The sequence below is a fragment of the Triticum aestivum genome, chromosome 3A (genome assembly GCF_018294505.1).
Source record: "Triticum aestivum cultivar Chinese Spring chromosome 3A, IWGSC CS RefSeq v2.1, whole genome shotgun sequence".
Classification (NCBI taxonomy): domain Eukaryota; kingdom Viridiplantae; phylum Streptophyta; class Magnoliopsida; order Poales; family Poaceae; genus Triticum; species Triticum aestivum.
The window spans coordinates 559,201,861-559,224,747 of record NC_057800.1 but is presented as its reverse complement, the minus strand read 5'-3'; the positions used below and the strand labels follow the sequence as shown (position 1 = coordinate 559,224,747).

Sequence of the window (22,887 nt, the reverse complement as noted above, 5' to 3'; positions counted from 1 at the left end):
GATCTAGGGTTTTGACCCGGGTGCACGCAGATTGAGGCAGGGCCGGGCATGCGCCGGAGTTGACGCCGGAGAGCAGGGGAGCGGTGGCCGGCTCGAGGTCGAGGAGGAGGAGGCCGAGGTCGTCGGCCGGAGCTGGTGGCGGCGCTGGCGGCCCCCGCGGCGAGGTTGGGCGGCGGACGACGGACGGAGGCGGGCCGGCTCGCGGTGGCCGGAGCTCGCGGCCGGCGAGGCGCGCGGCGTCAAGCGGAGGCGCGGCGAAGATGCGGCGGGGCTGGAACGGTCCGGTGGCGGCGCGGGCGCCCCCAGGCGGCGGGGCAGGCGCGCGCAGATCCGGGCCCGGGCGGGCCTGCCTCGGGTCCGGCGGGCCGCGGGAGGCGGGGAGGAGAGAGAAAGGGGGCGGGGCTGAGGTGGCGCGAGGGGAGTGGCTGGCTGTAGCGGCGGAGTGACGTGGCACGCTGCCATTGGGCGGAGTGAGGTGGCCGGCGGACGCGTCCGGCGCGGACGGACATGTCCGGCGGCGCGAGGAAGGGGAAGGCTAGGGTTCATCCGCGAATTTCGGGAGGAGAGCACATATTTATAGCTAGAGGAAGCTAGGAGAGTCCAAATGAGGTGCGGTTTTCGGCCACGCGATCGTGATCGAACGACCGAGATGATGAAGGAGGTTTAGATGGGTTTTGGGCCACTTTGGAAGGATGTTGGGCTGCAACACACACGAGGCCTTTTCGATCTCTCGGTTAACCGTTGGAGTATCAAACGAAGTCCAAATGGTACGAAACTTGACAGGCGGTCTACTGGTAGTAAACCAAGGCCGCAAGACAAGTCTCGGTTCAATCCGAAAATGTTTAATCCCCACACATGAAAGAAAGATAGAAATGACCACCGGAGGAGAACGGAACGCCGGAATGCAAAACGGACAACGGGGAAAATGCTCGGATGCATGAGACGAACACGTATGCAAATGAAATACACATGATGATATGATATGCAATGCATGACACGCAAGCAATGACAAGGCAACAACAGCGAATAACTGGAGGACACCTGGCACATCGGTGTCGGGGTGTTACACTGGCCAAAACTCGGGTCGGTCCGGGCTTCGGGTCGGGCCTAGCTAAGCCCGAGTCAAAAAAACTAGGCCCGAGCCCGACCCGGCCCAGCCATCAGGCCTGGTTTTTAGGCCCAAGCCTGGCCCGAACACATAAATGCCCGATGGCTGATGAAGCCTAAAAACAATACATCTTGCATTTTGCCTCGGTCTCGGTGCAAAAGACAATACATTTTGCATTTGTGGAGTAACCAACTAGTCATCACATATATGAATGAGCCAACTTTCTATATTACTTGAAGAACCGAACCGATCAGTTCAGCTAGGCCGAACGCCCCGTCTAGTCGAATCTCATGCAATGACCAGAATGAAATCTCATGCAATGACCAATGAAATCTCATGCAGTGACCAAAGGGACCCACCAAAATCTCAAGTTGTACACCTCAATTGATTGTGAGAGCTTCACATCATAGGGAGCATATTGTGAATTAAAGGATGCTACATCTTTTCTTCTTTTTTTTGCGAATATATTTCTTACTACATCAACTCACAACTTGAAAACTAAAATTGGAGCTACGCTTCACTGGATCCTTCAAGCGGCCGGGTTTGATTTCCTCAAGCTCTATCAAGGCATTTGTTATTCGCATGTCCACCTCAAACGAAGATACCTACACGAGCACGAGATAAACGGAGTTTAGCAAGTAGAGTAGTATATAATTAAATTTCGCATGATACTGAATCGAACCATGTTGACTCATTCTGACCGAAGAAGCAGTCAACCTGTTACTATGGCCCTGTTTGGTTCATAAGTCCTAAGACTTTTTTTAGTCCCAACTTATAAGTCTCAAGTCCCTACCTGTTTGGTTCCTGAGACTTATAAGTTTCTATAAGACCATATTACAACTATAAGTCCCTATAAGTTCCTCCTTGAGAGTCTTATTTCATAAGTCTCAAATGTCCACTTTAAGTCCCTTATAGAGACTTATTTAAGTCCCTAGACCAATAAGTCCGTGTAAACAAACACCCTCTATATTATGGAAGAAAATTTCGTGGACACCGGCTGCAACGCCCATCCTGTGCGTACCCCTGCCCAGATTCGTCCACGTGTCCCCTCCTTACATCCGACCGCCGCCGTTCGTTCCGATCCGTTCGCTCCTTCCGTCGGCTTGGGAGTGCTCGCTCGGCTCCAAATACGTGCGATCCCGGCTCCCTGGGCTCCGCTCGGCTGCAAAAACTGCAGGCAATCAGCTCCCGTCGTTATGCCTTTTCAATTAGATACGCATACTTGTGATTGATAGCATCTGCTTCCCTTGAATAGTGGCGATCTGATCATGGCAGATGAGACTGGTGGCGGCCGAGGGAACCCTGGTCCGGCACTCACTCCGTCGGGGGAGAGCACAACTATGTTTGCCTCACGCCCAAACGCATCATCATCCTCTCCTTCGCATGGCCGCATCAGCCTAGAAGGATATTCATGGCCGCCACAGTTTGAAGCTGCAGTACCGTCGAGAAGGACGGGAGCGGCCATGACGGACCACGGTGGCACTGCCGACGACTTGTCCCGCATAAATCTCGCAGATGAGAATGGTTGTGCGCACGCCATGAACTTGCAGGCCCCACACGTCATGTCAGGAGGAGGAGTCCGGGAGGATACGACCACCGCCATGAAGAAGGAGGTCAGCAGGACGACGGGGTCGCCGGTGTAGAGCAAAGAATGCAGGTACGGGTTGAAAAGCGATATCCTATTCAGACAGTCGGCATAAGATCATCGTACTCTAGTACTGTACTATGCACTGATTACTTGGCAAATGACTGCTCAAAATTAATATGTGTTCTTCAGTAAGCTTAGGAAAACAAATTCACAAAGTGCATGAGAAAAACATTTTCCCACATCACATTATGGTAATATAAATTTAACTCTGGACTCATTGTATGGCAGGCGATTGATAAAGTTGGACAAACGTTGATTGTTCCAAAAGTTGGATTGGCTTTCGATTCAGAGGACAGCGCTTATGATATGTACAACGTATATGCCGCCAAGGTTGGGTTCAGTGTCAGAAAAAGTCACACAAAGCGACGAGGTGATAAAAGTATATCTCAAAAATATATAGTTTGCAGTAACGAAGGCCATCGAGATACCCAATCATCTAAGGACACTACAAGGACAGGTTGTGAGGCTCGTATTCAGTTTAGTGTCAACAAGGATGGTATTTGGACAGTGCAAAAGCTTATAACCGAGCACAATCATTATCTTGCTAGTCCCAATAAGGTGCACAAGCTGAGGTCCCAAAGACGTGTTATAGAAGCGGATATACATCTAATTGGCCAGATACGGGAAGCCGGGATGAAGCCATCCCAGGTATATGACTTTATGGTAGCATTTTACGGAGGACCCGACAAAGTACCATTCTCAAAGATGGACTGCAATAATGAGATTGGTCGCGAACGCAAGAAGTATTTAGAATCAAATGATGCACAGACACTGTTGGAATACTTGAAAAATAAGCAAAGAGAGGATCCTACATTTTTTATGCCATTCAGATAGATCAAGTTGATGACCAGATAGCTAATTTCTTTTGGGCAGATGGTCAGTCTATCATGGATTACACATATTTTGGGGATGCTGTATCATTTGATACCACTTTTCAGACTAACAAGTTTGAAATGCCTTTTGCTCCATTCGTTGGTACCAACCATCACAAGCAGACAGTAATTTTTGGTGCCGCGCTGATATTTAATGAGAGTATCGATTCATTTGTTTGGCTCTTTGAAACATTTTTAACAGCGATGTCAGGCAAGCATCCGAGCACTATTTTCACTGATCAGGACAAGGCCATGGACGGAGCAATTGCATATGTGTTTCCAAATACAAGTCATCGGCTTTGTTTGTGGCACATTTATCTTAATGCTGCAAAACATCATGGGCATGTAATTCATGAGCATCCTGAGAAGTTTTTACCTGATTTTAAGAAATGTGTCTATGAAGATAGGTCAGAATTTTACTTCAATAAAAAATGGTTTGAATTGTTGGATCAATACAACCTTGAGGACAATGAATGGATGAAAAAGTTGTATGAGTTGAGGGAAAAGTGGGCTGCTGTCTATCGTGACTCCTTTACAGCTGATATGAACTCGACTCAAAGGAGTGAAGGTATGAATAATGTATTCAAGCAAAGATTTCATAGGAGACTTGGTCTTTCAGAACTCCTTGTAGAATGTGAGAAGGTTTCTGGAAGTCTTCGTGAAAATGAGTTGGATGCAGATTTTAGTTCGCGTCGAAAGAAACCTGTTGCTTACAGTCCAAATTTTCCTTTGCTAAAGACCGCATCTGAATCATATACAAGGCGGATGTATTCAGAATTTGAAACAGAATTCAAAAGCCAATTTTCATTCTCTTGTAAACTATTACAAACCGACGGTCCGGTGTTGACATATATGGTCACACATATGAACAGCGAGCATGGAGCAAAAGTTACATTCAATACCACGGACACAACTATTACATGTTGTTGCAGAAAGTTCGAATCCATAGGTATATATACAGAATTTATGATGCAATTTGCTATGTAATACAACTTGATGAAATATGACATCCATATCTTGCAGGTATATTGTGCAAGCATGCATTCAAAGTCTTCAATATGAATGATGTTTTCATTTTGCCACCACAATATATACTAGGAAGATGGACAAAATATGCGAAAAGAGGATTTTATGTTGAAAAACAAGGATCCGAGGAGGAAAGCTTGAAAACACAAGCTGCACGTATCTCAAGGAAGGCTACATCAGTTGCATTGAAGTGTACTCGGTCAAAACAACTTCTTGATGATTTCGAGAAAGCTATAGATAAGTTAGACTTGGAAGCAGATAACACTCTTAGCAAGATGGAGGAAAAATCCAGTGAGGTTCCGCTAGTTTCGGCTGAGTGTGCTACAAACACAATAAATGGTACAATATCATTTAGAGTTCCTCAGGTGGTGAAAGGCGCAAAGCGTAAAGGGCAACCATCTCCCTCGAAAAAAAGAAATGGAAGAAAAATAAAGTGCTAAAAAGAAAGGTACCGATCCTACCCATTCTAGCAAGCCTTTTCCATTCTATACTTCTATTGTTAATCCTTTTACTTTTCTTTCAATTCATATGTCTGACTTTAGGAGAAAATCGAAAAAATGTAGTACAAAATAGGGATGGCGGCATTGATCCGAAGGAAATGATGGTAAACCATTTGACTCAGAATCAGTATCCCCTTTTCATATTTGACTTGCATGTTTTATGAACAATTTCATATTCTATGATACAGGATGTGAATGCTGGTAGTATTGACATTACTAATACCATGCCAAAATTTTCAAATGATGTCTATGGGCGAGGGCGATCTTCGATCATGGCTGCACCGTTGATCCAAGGCAGATACGCTAATGCCACAATGCTAACATTTGCAAATGATGTGTATGGGCAACCTTCAACCATGTCTGCTCCATCTATCCAAGGCGGATTTACAAGTCTTTTACTTGGGGTTGAGCAGGATGCCACATTGTCCTCGGCTGCTAGAAAGTTACCTTTTGATGATTAGTATTACGGGCAGCCTATAAGGAGTACAATTTTTTTAATGTCATTTGGTGTATCTATGAATTATAATTGATGCACTGTAGTAGACTGAATTTTGTCTTCATTTAGAATGTTTGGGTATAATTTTGTACTACACTGAGTATGGTTTTTCATCATTTCTGGATTTCTGTGAGATTGCATTGATTATGCGACAGAATGTGTTAAGTGTTAAATCTTCAAGGCCGAGCACCTGCAATAGTTTTAGATTTCCAGACCTCTGATTTAAATCTTCGAGGTCGAGCACCTCATTCATATATATCTTAGATGAAAAAAGATACAATGTACAACTGTACATTATAGTTGGAAATTGTCAGAGAGAGCAATCAGCTATATACTAGTACACGATTTGTCACGAAGTCTACTCCAGATTTGTAATATCTCAAAATCCTACTTTTAAGTCTACTCATCAGGAATTATTGATGTTGTTTCCATGGCGTCAGTTGTCTTGTTCCAGCGGTGTACTTCGGGGTCTTCGTCCAGTAGAATGATGGCGAAGCATGACTGTTGCATGAGTAGGTGACCTCCTGTTTGCTCTTTGTTCCCTTTTCTACCATCTTAGCTAGTTGGACCAGGGGGAATCCTTGCCAATTTGAAAACTTCTCTTTCACGACTGCAAAGACATGCACAAATCGCATTGAATTATTAGCATGTGAGTTTGGTCAGATAGTTGTCAGACGTATAGCAAAATAATGTACAGTTCATCCTCCTGTAAGATAAACACCCTTCGGTCTGAAACTACACTTTCTTTACTCTGAAACTAGTGATGCAATTGATTTTGTAGCTCGACTGAGCGAATCAAACAATCCGATCAAGTACGAGCTTGCTAGGTTGCACTTCGTTCGTCCCAGTTTAATCAAAATATGTGATTAACATGTGGTCGTGTACGATTAGCAAATCAAACCTCTTACCTGAAGGAGCTAATTGCATGCTAACAGCCAAAAGGAAACACAAACTTTCAGACTTGCAAGGGAGGGGGTCACCAGTTCTGAACTGGGCGAGATGGAGGTGCGCGTGGGGGAGTGAGAGGCCGGCGCCGGAGACGGGATCACCTTGGTTTGGGCACACCGTGCCTTCCATCAGCGGCGGCGGCGGCTGCGGCGGATGAAAGACGCGGAGGCTTGGAACCGGGCGACTGCGAGACAAAAGGGCCGACTATGTGGGCCTCCGCCTCAGCCGGCCTTGCCTCGTGAGGGAGCTGGGATCGCACGTATTTGGAGCCGAGCGAGTGCTCCCGAGCCGACGGAAGGAGCGAACGGATCGGGATGAACTGCAATGTCGAATGTAAGGAGAGGACACGTGGACGAATCTGGGCAAGGGTACGCACAGGATGGACTTTGCAGCCGGTGTCCACGAAATTTTCTTCCCTATATTATACTACTCCTACCCCGTTAACTCGGGCACTGATGGAGAGCAATTCGTCGAAAGAACTAAAGTCGGATTAGGCTTTCCGGCGCACGTACCGTTGACTCCACCGCGACCGCGACGTCCATGCACATGGCGCCGTCGCAGCACCACGACCGGATCGCCGTCACCCGCAGCTCATGCATGGCTTTGAGCCGCCGGAGCACCGCCTCAAGCACGCCAGCCATAGAAGAACACACGCCCTCGCCGCGCACCTTGACCACCACACCGCCGCGGGACGCGCCGTCTGATTCTGACGATCTCACCAGCTCTGCATTCCGCGCGCCAAGCCGGCCCTTCCTCCCCTCCAGCTCCCTGATGTAGTCGACCGCCGCGGCGAGGACGAAGTTCTTGGCACCCTGCATACGAACGTGCAGAAGAGAAATGCTCGTGTCACTTCACTTGCGTTTGCAGTTCAGCGACCAATTGATGTGATCAACGTACGTACGTTTGGTGCCCGTCCCGGGGGCAGGAGGGCGCGGATGTCGGCGTAGCCCTGGCTGAGGCGCTCCCGCCGCAGCCGCTCCCGCGTGATGTGCCGGAACGCCGAGCTGCGCGGCACCTGCGGCTCGATCGGCTCCTTCGCTGGCGGCGCCGCTCGTGCTCCAGAAGATGTCCCCTGGGGAGACGACTCAAGGCCATTGATGCGCCTCGGCCTCAGGTACTCGTGCATGCTCCGGTGGACGTTGGCTCTGCCCCGCGCGCGCTGCCGCCGGCCCGGGGACGCCAGCGACGACGTCGCCGTACTACGCCGCTGGTACGGCGCGAAGGCGCTGCCCTGGTGCGCCACCGCGGGCGGGGGCGAGAGGAGGCCCATCAGGCTCATCAGGCCGTCGTCGTCGTCCCGGTCGACGGAGAAGAACCACTCGTCCATGGCTCAAGGACCAAGTTCTCCCGGTGGCCTCTGGGTGCTCTGAATGCCGAGGCTATGCTTGCACGCATGCCGATGTTGCCGCTGTTGGTGGTGCCGCGATCGCGCGCGTGTCTGCGCTTGTATACGCGGGCGTCCAGGTGTGGCGGCACGACAAAAAAAAGACCGAGGAGGAGGAGGAGGAGGAGAAGAAAGGTCGTCACGCCCGCGGGTGGTTTGGTTTGACCGGGCACACTGTTTGAAGGCTGGCTGGCTGGCTGAAAAGTGAAAGCAGAAGCAGCACGGCTTCTCACTGCAGCACTGCGTGTCTGCGTCTGCATGGTGTGTACGGTCTACGGTGTACCTGTTTTTCATTTAGAAAGACGGCCGTACAGTACCCGCGCGTAGTCTGTATGCCATGCATATACGTACGATGGAAGGAGCTCGGTGTCCTCTGCTCCGAGGCAACATCAGAACAGAAAGCACCGATCGATGGTCAGATTCAGATAGAAGGATTGAAAACTTCTACTTGGCCCTCCTTTTGTTTCGGCGTGCGGTGTATACGCACGATGCGTGCGTTGATTGCTGGCCGTAATGCGGTTCTGGGAGAGATGGCCAGTAGTATCCCGGAAGCTGCAGCCTGCACAGAACAGCGGGATGGTTTCTTTCGATCGCATGCGCATGGTTTACATGCTCTATATGGAATGTCTACGCACTCCGATTAAAGTTAAATACATTGAAGGTGACTCAACTTGTCCTGCATGTTCGGTTTGATGTTTAAAGTTGTAAAATACATAAAATAAGTGTTTGAACTTGCCCGGCCGTGTAAATGGGGTGCCTCCTTCTATATCCGCCCGTACATCTAACCCGTGTGGCATGCCAGCATGGCAGTGACCCACCTGTCAGTTGCTGAGAGCAGGGACAATGTTGGGTACTCCGTGCGTGAGGATTTTTTTTAGCGGAAACCCCCCTCATGAAAAAAGACCTCAAACACAGTGTACGGTGGTGAGAAATAACATGAAAAATTCATAATGTAGGGGTATCGAACCTGACACTTCCTGATCAACTACGACTCGGTCTGCCCACTTGGCCAAAATATGCCATGTGTTCACCTCTTAGATAGAAAGCTTTGTAGACGCTTTCCACATATCGCTCTGCAAATTTTCTAATGTGTTATCTATCGGTTTTTTTAAAAGATCATGTTTAGTTTTGTTGCACGTACTTTGAAGAGCTAGACATGAATTTTTTTCAACAATTTATGGGGATTGAAATAGTTTAACCTATATTAGAAATTGTTGTCTAAATATATGATTCTGGACCACAAGGCACACACACTATTGTTTATCTTTATTGTATTTCTATTGTTAACAAATTAAAATACCTAATTATTATGGAGTATTCAGCATGCATTAAAAAGTATTGTGTTAAAAAAATTAATACAAATATTCAAAATGCTATAGAATGATTCTTAATACAAATTGAACTCTTTTTAATACAAATTTCCAATTGTTTAATGCAAGATGAACATTTTTTTTCAAAAACACGCTATAATTTTTTAGTACACGTGAAACATCCTCCAAAAACATGTTGAACAGTTTTAAAACGCACTAACAGTTTCTTCAAGTTTATGGCAATTGTAATTTTTCTTACATTATTTTTTTGAATGGTAAAATAATATGAAAATAAAAATAAATAACTTGAAAAATCAAAATAAAAATTGTGCGGCCCATAGAAGCGCCATCTAAATAAAAATTGCTTGAAGAGGTACATAGCAACCAAAGAGGACTTTTCAAGCACGGTGGCCACTGAGCATGTTTTATTAAAGGCTAGAAACTGGCACTTAAAGGTTTAAAAAAGAATTGATTGTTTTCACACTCAAAATTTATGCATGTGCTCTAAGTGACATTCAAATTTTGTTTCACAGTTATGCTATATTATACCCTGCAAAAAAGACAAAGATCCGGTAACAAAAAACAAGATGATTTTTGCATTTATTTGTATTTTCTATCTCTCACATACAAGCGCAAATTTTGATGAAAATTCACACACATATATTACCCCTCTATGTGTGCATGTACGAAGAATTTCAGAATTTTTTTAGCTATAAAAATCCGTTTCTTTGAACTTTGAAAAAAAAAGGACACAGTATGCCTATGGTCCAAAGTTACTTTTTGCATATCAATGCAATATATGGTGTTCATTCGACCGATGTTAGATATGTTTGATCAAATTGAACGGATGTTTGGTTCAAGCCACACCGTAGACAAGATTCCTTTTGTGAAAAAATAAACTCGGCATGCCGTACGCACAAAAATGTGACAATATTTTCTTAGGCAATCTGAAGTGTTGCTAAGAGTTTGTGAACCTAAAGTTAGACAAGTTTAGCAAAATTTGAGTGGCAAACTATGACAAAATTAGCCAAACCAAACAGGCCCGTAGTTTAAGAGTTCAATGACCGTCTAAAAGAAGTTGAGCAAGTTGGGTAGCCCATAAGCTGTATTATGGCATGCATAGGAAAATACTGTGTATGTAGGTTTTATATAATAGGTCGAAATGAAACAAGTGGGGCCAAAACTTCCCATAGCCGGGCTAGAGAATTAGCATCGGGACAGCATGCGATTAATTAATCAATATGGCAAAAATTCCTACAACATGCGATTTCTCCTCTCGAAATACCAGTACCACTCAGCCAAACTAGAGTCGCTGTGCAGACGTCCACTTATTTCCACCGGAGAATCTGCGGGTCCACGCGGCAAGCTCTGATTGGCCACGACAGGATAGCCAATCTCCCGCCTCACCCAATCCTGGTGGTGCCAAGCGATCCGCGGCCCCGCTTATTGTCGATATTTTCACACGTCGCCTTATTAAGGATACACCGTGCGGACCAGCACACGCTAGCCAAGCAAGACCCGAGCAAGCCACACTCTCCAGCACCAGCAGGCCGGCGGCAAGCAGCGCAAGCACAACAACCAAATGGCCACCATCAGCGCCGCCGCGGCGACCACCGTCGTCGCCCGTGCCGCCATCGCCAGGCCGCAGGCCCTAGGTACGTAGCGCTACGTGTCGCTGCGCGTGTGTGTGTTCCATGTGCAGCGTTCGCAGCCCAAGCCTGAGCTGAGCTGAGCCGATTAACCGTGCAGGTCTGCCCCAGCTGAGGACGAGGAGCGAGAGGGTGAGGTGCAGCTACTCCAAGGACGCCAAGGAGGCGACCCCTGCCGCCGCCGTCCGCGGGGCTGGCGCGTCCCTACTCGCCGCGGCGGGCGCGGTGACCGCGTCCGCGGGGCCGGCGCTGGCGCTGGTCGACGAGCGGATGTCGACGGAGGGCACCGGGCTGAGCCTGGGGCTGAGCAACAACCTGCTGGGGTGGATCCTCCTGGGCGTCTTCGGCCTCATCTGGTCGCTCTACACCGTCTACACCTCCGGCCTCGACGAGGACGAGGAGTCCGGCGGCCTCTCGCTCTAAGCTACACATAGTTTCCTCGTCGTCTCATGTAATCCGCTCGCGAGCATCGCCATGATCGGTGTAATGTAATTCCAGAGATGGATATTTGTATCTAAGCGTTTCCATTCTGAGATGTTTCGCCGTCAGATGGTTTGCTCGCCCCGCCTTGAAGACTGCGTCTCGCGACTTGGATGAATAATAAAAACATCCAAGGAAAATTTCACGCACGCACAGATAGGTCCAAGTTCTCAGTAAAATTGCTGATCTGTGATGGTATGTGCCATTTTGGCCATATAGTTCCTTTGCTTCTAGTGTACATAACTTTACATCAGCTATTTGATCAAACCCATATAACAGAACATATATCGGTTCGCTGCAACAGAATATTAACTTTTTGATCTACAACAAAATCTGTTGATGAATGTTGATTCTCAAGGTGCTCCAGGTTAGGTGTAAAAACTGGTGCCTACTCTAATGGTCAGCTGGTACTATCTTCAATATGATTGTCCTGAGTCACAATCTCTTCAGCAGTAACTTCTATCTGTTCAGAGATGCTTAAGGTGACCTCGGAAAAAATTTCAGTGTTTCCTTCGGACGAGCCACCAGTAGCATCAGTAACTTCTATTGGCTCAGAATCGCCAGTTACCACAATATTTTCAAGGTGCTGAGCTCTTGACCTGGTTTTCAAAGGCTCATCAGGTGGGCTTGTGGCTGGATGAGAGATCAATATTACAGAACTCGATTGAATCTGGACACTGGATTGGTCCACATAAGATTCATCGGGGTGCTCATGACTTCTAGAATTCTGCGTGTTATCCTCTTCGCCATGGTATGATATGCCAAGTTTCTGTGCATGACTCAATCCTGGACAAACTCCCTAGCAAAAAGATGTATCGCAGTCAGAAAAGAAAAACACACCTTCAACTTCAAACCAACGTATATACTAGATCGAAGTGACAAAAGATCTTAAAAGATCCGCTTGGTAAGTGTGGTATTCCTGTACAATAGCACAAGCACCATAATAAACCATAAAATAAGGCCGTCCATCTTTAGTTCTTACATATTGAACACTCGAACGCAACATCAGATTGACACGGAAACCATGCATGGCATTCGAAGTCCACTCCTAAACTACTCAGATAAAATATACATTCCACTGTTCAATCTCATCTTTCCTCACCTAGTGAAGGACCGGTAACAACAAGTGGAACGTTAATAACACAATAAAATATGCTCCATGCAAACAGTTAATATATCATTAAAGCAGATTCAATTTAAACAACATGTTCCATTATCGTCCATTTTCTTTCTGCAAGGCAGAGAAGGTGCCTAAAGAAAAGTTAATCAGAAATGCAGTAGAGCATACCTTGATGTAACCTCTTGTTGTGAACAAAACATTGGACAATGAATTTTGACTGGAAACAGTCCGTCTTTCATCAAACTGGGCACAGTTAGCACTTTGCTGTATACTGGAACCATCACCACTGCCGTAGCCACGGTCTCCAAAATAAAGACAATGCTCATCTACCAAGGTTATTTCGGGAGTAGCAGGTAACAAATGGCCTTCTGTGCTGAATATGTATCTGCAGAGTCAATGATACATGGTAAGTTGGAATGTTACATCTGAATAAGCAACTGAACTCAATAACTCCACAGAAGTCGTACTTACTTATATGGCCCATTTTCAACAATGTTATCAGGGCCTACAGCTAAATCAAAAAGAAGCCAGAGATATTTTACCTGCAATGTGTTCGTAGTTAGATTTAACTGGTACAGACATGAAATGACTGTTTTTTTAATTCATGTCAAGCATTCATACATATTATGATTCGGGAGAAGGGCTCGAGGAAATATAATGTGCACATAAATTTTAGGAGACACAAAGTAGATGATTATATTTCGTAGTTCGCCAGATCTAATCATAAATGTTAGGGTCCAGAGAAGAGATTGTTTTAAAGTTTATGGTTCACTCTCGTGTTAGTAGACTAAGATACCCTACAAGAAAAATGACTAAATGTTTAGAACTGGTGAAGAAATATAAGAGCGTTTAGATCACTAAAGTAGTGATCTAAACGCTCTTATATTTCTTTACGGAGGAAGTACTAAGTAGTTACCCATACACATGCTAATCTCATTTCTAACAAACTGATCTAGGTGATGTGCGGTGCTGGTCCACGAAAAAAATCATGCCAGCATTTTATTGGCAAAGAATATATTGCATATTTTGATATAAAATTACTTGCCGTTTCTGCAAGGAAAAAACTCTCCATGTGGTCATCCTGCTTGTGGGTTTCCACATCTGAAATGTGGCAGTAGCCGCAAGGACATTTAGCAGCATATTGAAGGCTTGCTAGTATATCCCTTCCAACATCAAGGTACCTGCAAATTTTTCATGGTAACAAAGTTATAGTTTTGCACTTAACTAAAAATCAACAGGTTCCCATCAATAATAGCGAAGGTGAACACTTCTTTTGTCCACATCAGCATCACATAAAAGAATCATACATGGAGAGCTTCACTCAGGTCTCATATGTCCCTTTAAGTGGTAAGAGCACTTGATTCTAAAAGATTGGTCTGTTTACACAAGAACAAACTATATCTTACTTGCAAAGAAAACACACCTATAATCTCTGGTAGCCTTGAATAGCCAATATGTGCTTTCAATCAACTCAGGCCGCAGCGGGTAGCTCCTTTGTCCGTTCTATGAAACATTGGAACATATCAAATGGTGAGAATAAGAAAGTGGTAAATACTCTCATTACAGCAGTTTTGCTAGGACCATATTTGTCTTTTAGAATTGATAATTCCATTTGAAGTTCAAGGCTTGCGGTGTATCCGGCCAGATTGAGGACCAAAAATTATTAACCCATAAACGCATAAAATTTATTCGGTTATTCCATTACCTGAACAGTGGATGTAGCCAGATTAAACCCTTCTGGAGTGAACCCATATTTTTTCCAGACGCTAAAGAAGGCAGCATGTGTTCGAATGGCAGGATCGACATCTCCAGCTAAAACCTTAAATCTAAGTAGCATAAGCAATTATCTAAAATATGTGCTGCAGAGCTGGTATATGTTCTGTTATATGAAGAACCCAAACCTGAAGTCCTGGCCAGAATGCCTGCAGACTATTGAATAGTGGCCAAACAGTAGCACCAGAATTCATATTTACCTCAATATACCTAACATGGAATTTTGAAAATTAGACATCAAACTTGAACATTCAACAGGAAGCAGCTGAAAAACTTACAATAGCATGAAAACATAAACTATCTGACCGTATATGCTGAGCAAGAAAACATGATTGAACTTATGTAGTTGTACGTTACAGTTTCATCATGTTATAGAGATCAAATTCCAATTTTGACCTTTAAAAAATACAACCTTGCAAAATAACCAAATATCCTCAAACAATGACATGATACTGGGGCTTAACAGCGTTGAATATGATTTAAAAAGTAATAGCATTTTTACCAAGGATCATGGTGGAGGTAGTGCATGGCAGCCTTGTAAGCCTCTTGAAATACATACAAGTATTCTTCATCTCCGAACAATAAATATGCCTGTTGATACAAAATAATAACTGTTAAAATCTATGGTAGGGAAGTCAAGAAATAGATTAAGAGAGAACCAACTAGATGATGAGCAGGGTTTTGGTCAAGCTATAGAATAAACATGTATCAAGGATTATTCAAAAATATCTGGCACGCCTATCTTATTACATTCGATTGTACAATACTTTTTTCCAAAAAAATAATATCTATGTTCTACATTATTTAGAGTTTTGGACACCTTCAGAACATATTCGTAGAACGAGTCGATGCTTGTGCCGATTCCTGCATCCTGCATGATGGTAATGGTGAATCGTCTTCAGAAACTAAGAATGCAAAGGGAAAAAATTGGAAGTAATTATGTTGGTATTGTTAGCACGGCCCCCAGACAAGCAAAAGCGACGATACAACGCAGAACAAACATGTTTCCACTCCACTGGCGTGACCAGTCATATCAATTTAATAAATAGACATAGTGAGTAGCATGGGACATGGTATTTATCCCAGACAGTGGTACATGCCTACACAAATACCATGAGCTAGCTTCTTGTACATCAAAGTGTTATACGGCAAGAGAGTGCAGAAAAATACATTTGGTGGCTCAAAAATTGTCATACGAGGATAACAATTAATACCTTTTGTGTCCATTCACCAGTAAAGACATTTATATGGGCACCAACAAGGTTGAGTTTCGACCTGCGTGCCCATATCCCACGCACTGATTTTTTTGCAACTTGCTCAAAAACTGCGATGGGAGTAGCAAATTTAACAAAGAATGATATAATGCACTAACAATAAGAAAGCGATACTACAAGATCAAAGCACAACACTGATTCATATTGCCAATACTGACCAGTGTTATTAGTCAACCGACTCAAGACACCGAACTCCAATGTCAAAGTGCCGCCACCAGCCGTCGATGTTATCTGGAGTAACATCCAGATGTCAACAGCAAATCTAATGTATGTTCATGTCCACTTAATAGCCAGGTAACTTGCTCGTGCTAGTTACAAGCATGAATACGAGAGATTAAGCAGGACATATGTGATGGTATTTATCGTCAAAAATTACTGAACATGAGTAGAGGTAATTCAAAAGTGATATAGAGGATTAGATGACACTCAGGTAATATGTTTAATGGTTACAAAATCAGTAGAATAACCATTCCAAAATTACTGAAGCAAAATGCATAAGAATTTTGGAACTCTCAGCAAATCTCAACATTATTGGTAATTAACATGTTTCTAGAGACGTTTCTCTTTGCAAAACTTTACAGCCAGCAAAAGGGAAGAAGAAAGAAGCTTGCCTTGCTTTCATCATCATCGACTCCATACAATAAATTAACAGATCCAAATGGAATACCTACAAGACAAATTGCACTAGTTAGGCAAACAATAGGAAATCAGAACACAATAAGAACTAAGAAACTTGAAAAGCCTTTTTGTTCAATCCATCATAAATGAGTGACCGAGAGATGCAAGGGGAAATTTCTTATCCAAACCAATTTGGTATACGTTTCTACCTGTGGCCATCGAAAGTGGCATTAAACACCAGTGATGCGGTGAAACCGGTTCAACAACAGCCAAACTCCAGTGGCAAATCCAGCATGTTGCCAAGTCACATATAAGATATTTTCCTTTTTATAAATTTGTGAAGTGTGTGCATGCTTGCATTATGAGTGTGCCGTCCATGCGTTTTCACATGTATGTGAGTGTGTATTGTTAAAATGAACATGATTTTCCTTGTAATTAGGTCTAGTACCACCACCCTGGCCGGTGAAAAATAGTCCAATGTCTGCTGTACTGATGGGATACATAACATATTCCATTACAAAAAGATACAAATAGACAAAGTAGTGAACCTGTAGGAGTGTCAAATGCAGGTAACAACCTCTGGGCCAAGTCAACGGACAAATGAAGTAACTGACCATCATAAGACTCGATCTCCATACCCTGTCAATGAATAGTTAATACTGGAATACTTGAGCCATATGCCCATATCTATGTTCAGCTTTTTTTGCAAAATAAAATACATTAAGTAAAATTTCAGTCATTCAAACTGATGCAGATATTTATTGGTAGATCGCAGCACTTGAAGCCATGCATGTGATGACAAGAGAAAGTTGTATATATACTTTCTCCACAAGTTATGTTTCACACACTGTCATGCTTCTTTGTGCTCCACCACTTAGAAATATGTATCCATTTATGGTCACACTTTTGTAGTTCAGACTGAGAAAGTTAAAGTGGAAGCATTACCTAACCTTCTTACATTTTTACTGGTTTCATATCGTATTGACTCTGCACACTTGATAGTTGAACAAATAAGGTGAACAGAGTTTAGTAGTAATGAGGCGTTCTTTGGTCACTTTCTCCTCTTTTTACAGTGGATTATTTTTCTTTTTAATGAAAACATTTTCTTCATTACATGGGGGTGCTTTTAGTGAAACGTGGCAAACTAAAGAAAAAACTGACACGTGACCACGCCTATTACTTAATGCATCACATTCAGCCATTGCAATATTACAAAATAATCTCAAACAAAAAACAGAAGTGTTGAAATTGGGATACAGATGGTCTAGAGGGACTAAAACTAAAATATTCCGCATGGTTATTCCCAAGTAATAAGTTACAGTTTGGTGTCAAAAGTAGGCATACATATTATCAATATGGTCTTGCAAATTTCAGTTCAAAAAAATGGTCTTACGTTAGTAGCTTTGTTTTGCACCACAGCTGCTGCTTCAGTAAGATTTTTATGCTGTACTAAAGTATATATTATAGTTTCTATCTATAAGTGTATACTTTTTCATGTCATACTAAAAGTGATGTTATCAGGAAATAGGTAAGAACATAAACAGTCACAGCAAAGATGAGATAGGATCGAGCAGACATACAGTGGCATAGTCACTGGCAATCAGGTGAGCTGATAACAGACCCCCAAGTATACGTATATTGGTTTCAAAAACTGAGACAGTTTTGTTCTGCATGCACAGAGGAAACATGATTACTCAAATGGCGTGAGTTCTAAACAACAATCAAGTGTTAAATAACAGACTCATAAATGCCATAAGGAAGAAACATTCTGATTTGTACACGCTGAAATTCAGACGAAAAAACAAGTACGCTAAGTAGAAGTAGAACAGTCAAATATAACGAATTAATGGGGTACCTACATAATAGATGGTATGTTTTTCAAAATCAAATTGCAATGCCCCAAAAAGGGCATGCTACTTCACAGCACACTGATATGTTTTACATAATCAGAATGCAAGGCTCCAAAAAGGGTATTGCTACTTCATGTCATCATTTGCGAAGTAGATCAACAAATTCATTGAGATAATAATAATTTGGTCAGCAAGCAGTTGATCATTTTGCTGCCCAGCAGAAATTAAGATATGAGAGTACTTCATTTTCTTTGCTATTTACTGGATGCATTTTCTTAACTCGGAAACTAACAAGCAAAGGATAAAATGCATTTCGTTAGATCTGTAATTAGTGAAACCAGATTCACTAAATGTCACTCATGTTTACTTACGATATCAAAGCGGACGTTCTTACCAACCCACTCCACACCAGCAGCAAATCTCTCCTTATCACCTAGTAAAGCCAGAGTATCCAAAGAATCGATCTGTTCAACAATGTTTGTTCGTGATTAATGATAATCCACTAAAGTAACAGATGTTTGCAAAAATACTGAGGAACCAGTTTGCTAGTTCTTACAAGAGTAAGTGCATAACCACCAAGGGAGTCTTCCCCTTGACAACTCAACGGTCGCAACTCATCAAGTGGAAAAGCATGTTGCATGTACCCATCAAATGCATGATAAAACATATCTTTCACCTGCATAAAAATATATACTTCTGTCTGTTAGCATTTCAACAAAGTTTAGGTCAATACAGGGCATTAAAAACTATGCTAGCTTGTTCTTATCTATACCACCCAAACGGGCAGATCCAATTCATCACAGCCATCAAACCATGTCAATCCAACAACCTAGATTGCTCCAATGGTGAGCTTTCAACACGTTTAGCGCGCAAATAATATTATACCAAATATCAACGCATGTGCTAAACTGCTAATCACACAATTAACACCTAACTATATACTACCTATTAGTATTAATGTGCAATTAATTTTCTCCTGATATCAACATGCATTGCACGTGGACATTTACTAGTGCCATTTAGAGACTCTCGAGCTATTGCCACTACTGCCGGCCAAGGTAAGATACTGTTAAAAACATGATCGGTTAACAAGTAAATACGCGATGTTATCTTGGTTGAGTACAAGAGTAAGACATATACTTGGAATCCTGGATAAATCAGATAACTGAACTGGCCTAAGCTGCAACTCGTAAAAAATGAGCTATAACTTGGATTATACCCCATATCCTGCCATTGGGAACATCATCAGAATGTGCCTCGCACAAGGCACAAAAAATTCAGAGCCTTACCCCAGAAATGCTTCATTACAAGATAAATTTAAGAAGGAATGGAAAAAAGAAAGTGAAGTCTTTTTCTCAAAACAAGGCAACCTCAAAAGCACCAGAAGGCCCGAAAATGGAGTGGTCCAGTGAAATTCATAAAATGATCCCGTCCAGTAAAATTCAACGGACATGCTCACAAGAGTGCCTTTGTAATTTGTAATTGGGATAGGGTGTAGGGACAGTTGCTTCAAGTCCCAAACGGTACCTCTGATGACACAATCTTTATAACTAATAACATGTGCCAGTGTGTCTCAGGAATGCCAAATCCAAAACTGAGCTGTGGTCTTTTTTTTCACTCAACTCTATATCTATATCTATATCTATACCTACTAATAAAGGGAGGTGATATTCTTGGTTTGGTACCAAATTTTCTTACATTTATTTGTCCGCCATACTGGTTTCGTCCGCTTTCATTTTCTATTTTTGTTTCGTCCGCTTGCTTCGCCATATACGTGCACGTCGATCTATCCCCAGCTGGCCCCTGGGCCGCGCGCAGTTTTCACATCGACCGAGTTGGTAGCTGGGACAGCACGGAAGTAGCAAAAAAATCGTTGCGGGTGGGGTTCGAACTCACGAACTTGCTTCCTATCTTAACCGCTGCAGCTACCTGAGCCAGCTAATGCTCGTGGTAGAGAGTTGGTTCGTTATAAACTTAAATAATACCACCTCGCTCCTGTACACAAAACTTCACCAATTTATATACATCGATGAGTTACCTCAACATCAGCAAGCCACCTAGATAAGAGGGTAAAGTGTGGCTCATTTATTCTAGGAACAAGGGAAAAGGAAAGAAAGAAAGACCCGATGGAGAAATTAACTCCACAAATTGTGATGCCCAATGAAGTCCACAAATTGTGATGCGTGGCTGCATAGGCCAATGAAAGAAAAGAAATAAAGACCCGATGGTGAAATAGAAAAGAAAGAAAGACCTGATGGAGAAATTAACTCCAAAATTGTAATGTGTGGCTGCACATTGCCAATAAAAACACCAGATGAAGAAATTAACTCCACAAATTGTGATGTGTGGCTGCACGTGCCAATAAAAATAAAAAGACCCGATGAAGAAATTAGCTCCACAAATTGTGATACGTGGTTGCACATGCCAATAAAAAAAGATAAAGACCTGATAATGGCCACAACATTGTGGGAAGGTCTCAGTGGACATGCAATTAATATATGCGTCGTCAATATACATTTCTGCTAGACCTCGGCGTGCACGCTCCAGCTAGCGTCGGGTGTCACCATTCGGATGTTGTCGTGTTGTGCTGATGGACGTTTTGGTGGCGCCGTTCGAATGTTGTCATGCTGCGCTGATGGACATTTTGAAAGACGCGCTAATTTATATCTCCCGGTGCATCGCACGGGCACGTTTGCTAGTAGGCTTAAATAGCAGACATGCTCACAATCGAACAATGATCTTGAGTGGGGGGAGGGGGGGGGGGGGGTGGGGGGTGTATGGATCTTTCACTAAAGGTGCCAGCAATACCCATGAATCCAAAAAAATGTGCGCTGACAGGAACACTAACAGTGCCTTATGGCATCTCACATCAGGCATGAAAAGACCGAAAGTGATGGTTATATGATACATCTCCCAAATGTGGTGGTTTCATGTGGTTTACTCCGCCCCAGGTAGTGAACTCTTGAAAGTTGATTCCTACAACACACGTTCTCCTGGAACAAACAGTGGGTGCGACGGAAGCCAGGAATCTAACAATGTTTCCAGGAAGAAACTGTGGGGTGCGGCAAAAGCCATGAATCTAACAATTTAATTAACCAGACCAAGTAAAGTGATCAATCCGGGGAGCCTAACACCAGATTACCAAACCAGCTAGCAATCGAACTGAAGCAAACGACACCGTTCAGCAAGCCGCAGGGAGCCGAACTGTAATGGAATCACGGAACTAGCTATACTAAGCTAGGACGGGCTGCGGCTAGGAGCGGCGGATCTGAGGGAGGGGCGGGGTACCTCGTCGCGAAGCAGGCGCGCCTCGGAAGGCGTGACGCCGTCTGCGACGGCGGCGCCAGGGAGCAGAGCGGCCGCGAGGATGGCGGCGGAGAGGCAGAGGAGGGGGGAGGCGCGGCCTTGGCGCCGCAGCCGCAGCCGCATCGGCTGCATCATGTTCGAGTTTGGGGACGGGCCCGAGAGACGAGGGGGAGCCCGGGAGGAGGGAGATAGGACTGCCAGTGCCAGGACCGGGTACTCCGTCTCCAGGAGACGTGTTTTTTTTTAAGATACGAGGAGACGTGTTCTGAAAAAAGAAAAACATACCACCGTGCTATGCATATTGATATTTGGCAGAATATTAATTGCATCTTGATATTAGATAGAATATCCTAAACAAAGATATAGAATATCCTAAAAAATATGGGCAGTGATCTGCGCCGGTGCGCCGGTCCAACTGTTGGGCCGGTCGTATCTGGAACGTTAGTTTGTCTTTTGCACACCGTCAAATTCAGCCTTTGAATTGTTTTTTTTTTCTCAATAGAAAATCATGTCCAATCCAAAAGAGCTATTCGTCCTGGACACCCCGCCATGGACTCTCCAGGGGCTGACCTTGAAGCATCACCAGCTCGCCGCCGGTCGCCGTCCTCGCCCTCGGTCGCCGATCGCCGGTCACCGTCCACATCGCCGTCGGTCGCCGTCCTCGCCGCCGGTCGCCGTCCATCTTAGTCGTCGCCGTCGTAGCACCGCCATGCCGTCGGCTGCAGCTCCCAGTGTCGCCGGGAGCCACCATGCCATGGTTGAAGCTTTTTGCGTCATGGCCGGTCCCAAATTCCATTACCTTCGATTGAAGCTTCCTAGGACGTTGGTTGTAGCAAGTGATTCCAGCAAAAAAATGATCCAACAAAAATATCAAAAATGGGGTAGTAGCAAAAACAAAAGATGGTGGTAGCAAAATACAAAGACCATGGTAGCAAAACTTAAAGTGGTTCCAGCAAAAATAAGATGGATCCAACAAAAAGTCAAAAACAGGGTGGTAGCAAAAAGATGGATCCAGCAAACACGGCAGAAGCAAATTTCAAAGACCATGGTAACAAAAAGTTAGAGTGGTTCCAGCAAAAAGATGGATCTAATTAAGGAAAAAAGTATCAAAAAGACGGACTGGACGGTAGTAGCAAAAAACAAAATGATGGTAGCAAAGTTTTCGACTGGTTGCAGCAAAAGACACTCAAACAAGGTGGATCCCAGGAAAAAATGCCGCTGATTCCAGCAAAACAAGAAGCCAGATGTAGCAAAAAATACCACCAATTGAAGCTCCCGCCGACACCGATTCCAGCATCTCGTCCGCTCGTGCACAACGTAGTCGCCGTTCCCGCACGGGTGGAGCACGACGACGCTCGCCGGAGCGGCATGGCGACGGGTCGAGGACGAGGCTCTCGCCGGAGCAGCGTGGGGGCAGGTCAAAAGGCTGAAGAAATGTGGAGGTAGGTAGATGCAGCCCCTTGTTAGAGCAGCACGGGGGCAGGTGGAGGCGAGGAGGTCGCCGGAGCAGCGCAGGGCAAGGTGG

At 44.3% G+C, this 22,887-nt stretch overlaps 4 protein-coding genes across 4 annotated transcripts; 2 read left to right on the top strand and 2 right to left on the bottom strand.

Annotated features, from left to right (window-relative positions):
- Positions 1–3,013: 3,013 nt before the first annotated feature.
- On the top strand, positions 3,014–5,094 carry LOC123056986 (protein FAR1-RELATED SEQUENCE 5-like). Its single transcript, XM_044480179.1, has 2 exons — positions 3,014–4,577; positions 4,652–5,094. The coding sequence occupies exons 1-2, from the start codon at positions 3,644–3,646 to the stop codon at positions 5,092–5,094; spliced, it is 1,377 nt and encodes a 458-aa protein (XP_044336114.1). The 5' UTR covers positions 3,014–3,643.
- Positions 5,095–5,868: 774 nt separating this feature from the next.
- On the bottom strand, positions 5,869–8,054 carry LOC123058636 (transcription factor BHLH148). The gene is made up of 3 exons (XM_044481341.1): positions 7,500–8,054; positions 7,111–7,410; positions 5,869–6,260 (listed from the first exon to the last, which is right to left on the bottom strand). The coding sequence occupies exons 1-3, from the start codon at positions 7,923–7,925 to the stop codon at positions 6,255–6,257; spliced, it is 732 nt and encodes a 243-aa protein (XP_044337276.1). The 5' UTR covers positions 7,926–8,054; the 3' UTR covers positions 5,869–6,254.
- Positions 8,055–10,713: 2,659 nt separating this feature from the next.
- Positions 10,714–11,476, top strand: LOC123062214 (photosystem II reaction center W protein, chloroplastic). The gene is made up of 2 exons (XM_044485631.1): positions 10,714–10,947; positions 11,042–11,476. Exons 1-2 carry the CDS (start codon positions 10,875–10,877, stop codon positions 11,362–11,364), a joined length of 396 nt encoding a protein of 131 aa, XP_044341566.1. The 5' UTR covers positions 10,714–10,874; the 3' UTR covers positions 11,365–11,476.
- Positions 11,477–11,604: 128 nt separating this feature from the next.
- On the bottom strand, positions 11,605–21,587 carry LOC123062213 (alpha-mannosidase I MNS4). Its single transcript, XM_044485630.1, has 17 exons — positions 21,345–21,587; positions 18,613–18,732; positions 18,428–18,520; positions 17,787–17,873; positions 16,755–16,845; positions 16,200–16,255; positions 15,747–15,819; positions 15,529–15,638; positions 15,135–15,185; positions 14,817–14,905; positions 14,443–14,524; positions 14,247–14,360; positions 13,965–14,044; positions 13,587–13,722; positions 13,013–13,083; positions 12,710–12,926; positions 11,605–12,220 (listed from the first exon to the last, which is right to left on the bottom strand). Exons 1-17 carry the CDS (start codon positions 21,495–21,497, stop codon positions 11,822–11,824), a joined length of 2,022 nt encoding a protein of 673 aa, XP_044341565.1. The 5' UTR covers positions 21,498–21,587; the 3' UTR covers positions 11,605–11,821.
- Between the last annotated feature and the right edge of the window lie 1,300 nt (positions 21,588–22,887).

Excerpts from the sequence above, each read along its gene's own strand:
- LOC123056986 (XM_044480179.1), top strand. The coding sequence starts at position 3,644 with ATGGATTACACATATTTTGGGGATGCTGTATCATTTGATACCACTTTT. Across the intron at positions 4,578-4,651 it reads CAGAAAGTTCGAATCCATAG|GTATATTGTGCAAGCATGCA; the intron begins GTATATATACAG and ends CATATCTTGCAG.
- LOC123058636 (XM_044481341.1), bottom strand. The coding sequence starts at position 7,925 with ATGGACGAGTGGTTCTTCTCCGTCGACCGGGACGACGACGACGGCCTG. Across the intron at positions 7,411-7,499 it reads CCCCGGGACGGGCACCAAAC|GGTGCCAAGAACTTCGTCCT; the intron begins GTACGTACGTTG and ends GTTCGTATGCAG.
- LOC123062214 (XM_044485631.1), top strand. The coding sequence starts at position 10,875 with ATGGCCACCATCAGCGCCGCCGCGGCGACCACCGTCGTCGCCCGTGCC. Across the intron at positions 10,948-11,041 it reads CGCCAGGCCGCAGGCCCTAG|GTCTGCCCCAGCTGAGGACG; the intron begins GTACGTAGCGCT and ends TTAACCGTGCAG.
- LOC123062213 (XM_044485630.1), bottom strand. The coding sequence starts at position 21,497 with ATGATGCAGCCGATGCGGCTGCGGCTGCGGCGCCAAGGCCGCGCCTCC. Across the intron at positions 16,846-17,786 it reads TTGCCAGTGACTATGCCACT|GGTATGGAGATCGAGTCTTA; the intron begins GTATGTCTGCTC and ends ATTCATTGACAG. Across the intron at positions 12,927-13,012 it reads GTTGAAAATGGGCCATATAA|ATACATATTCAGCACAGAAG; the intron begins GTAAGTACGACT and ends TTGACTCTGCAG.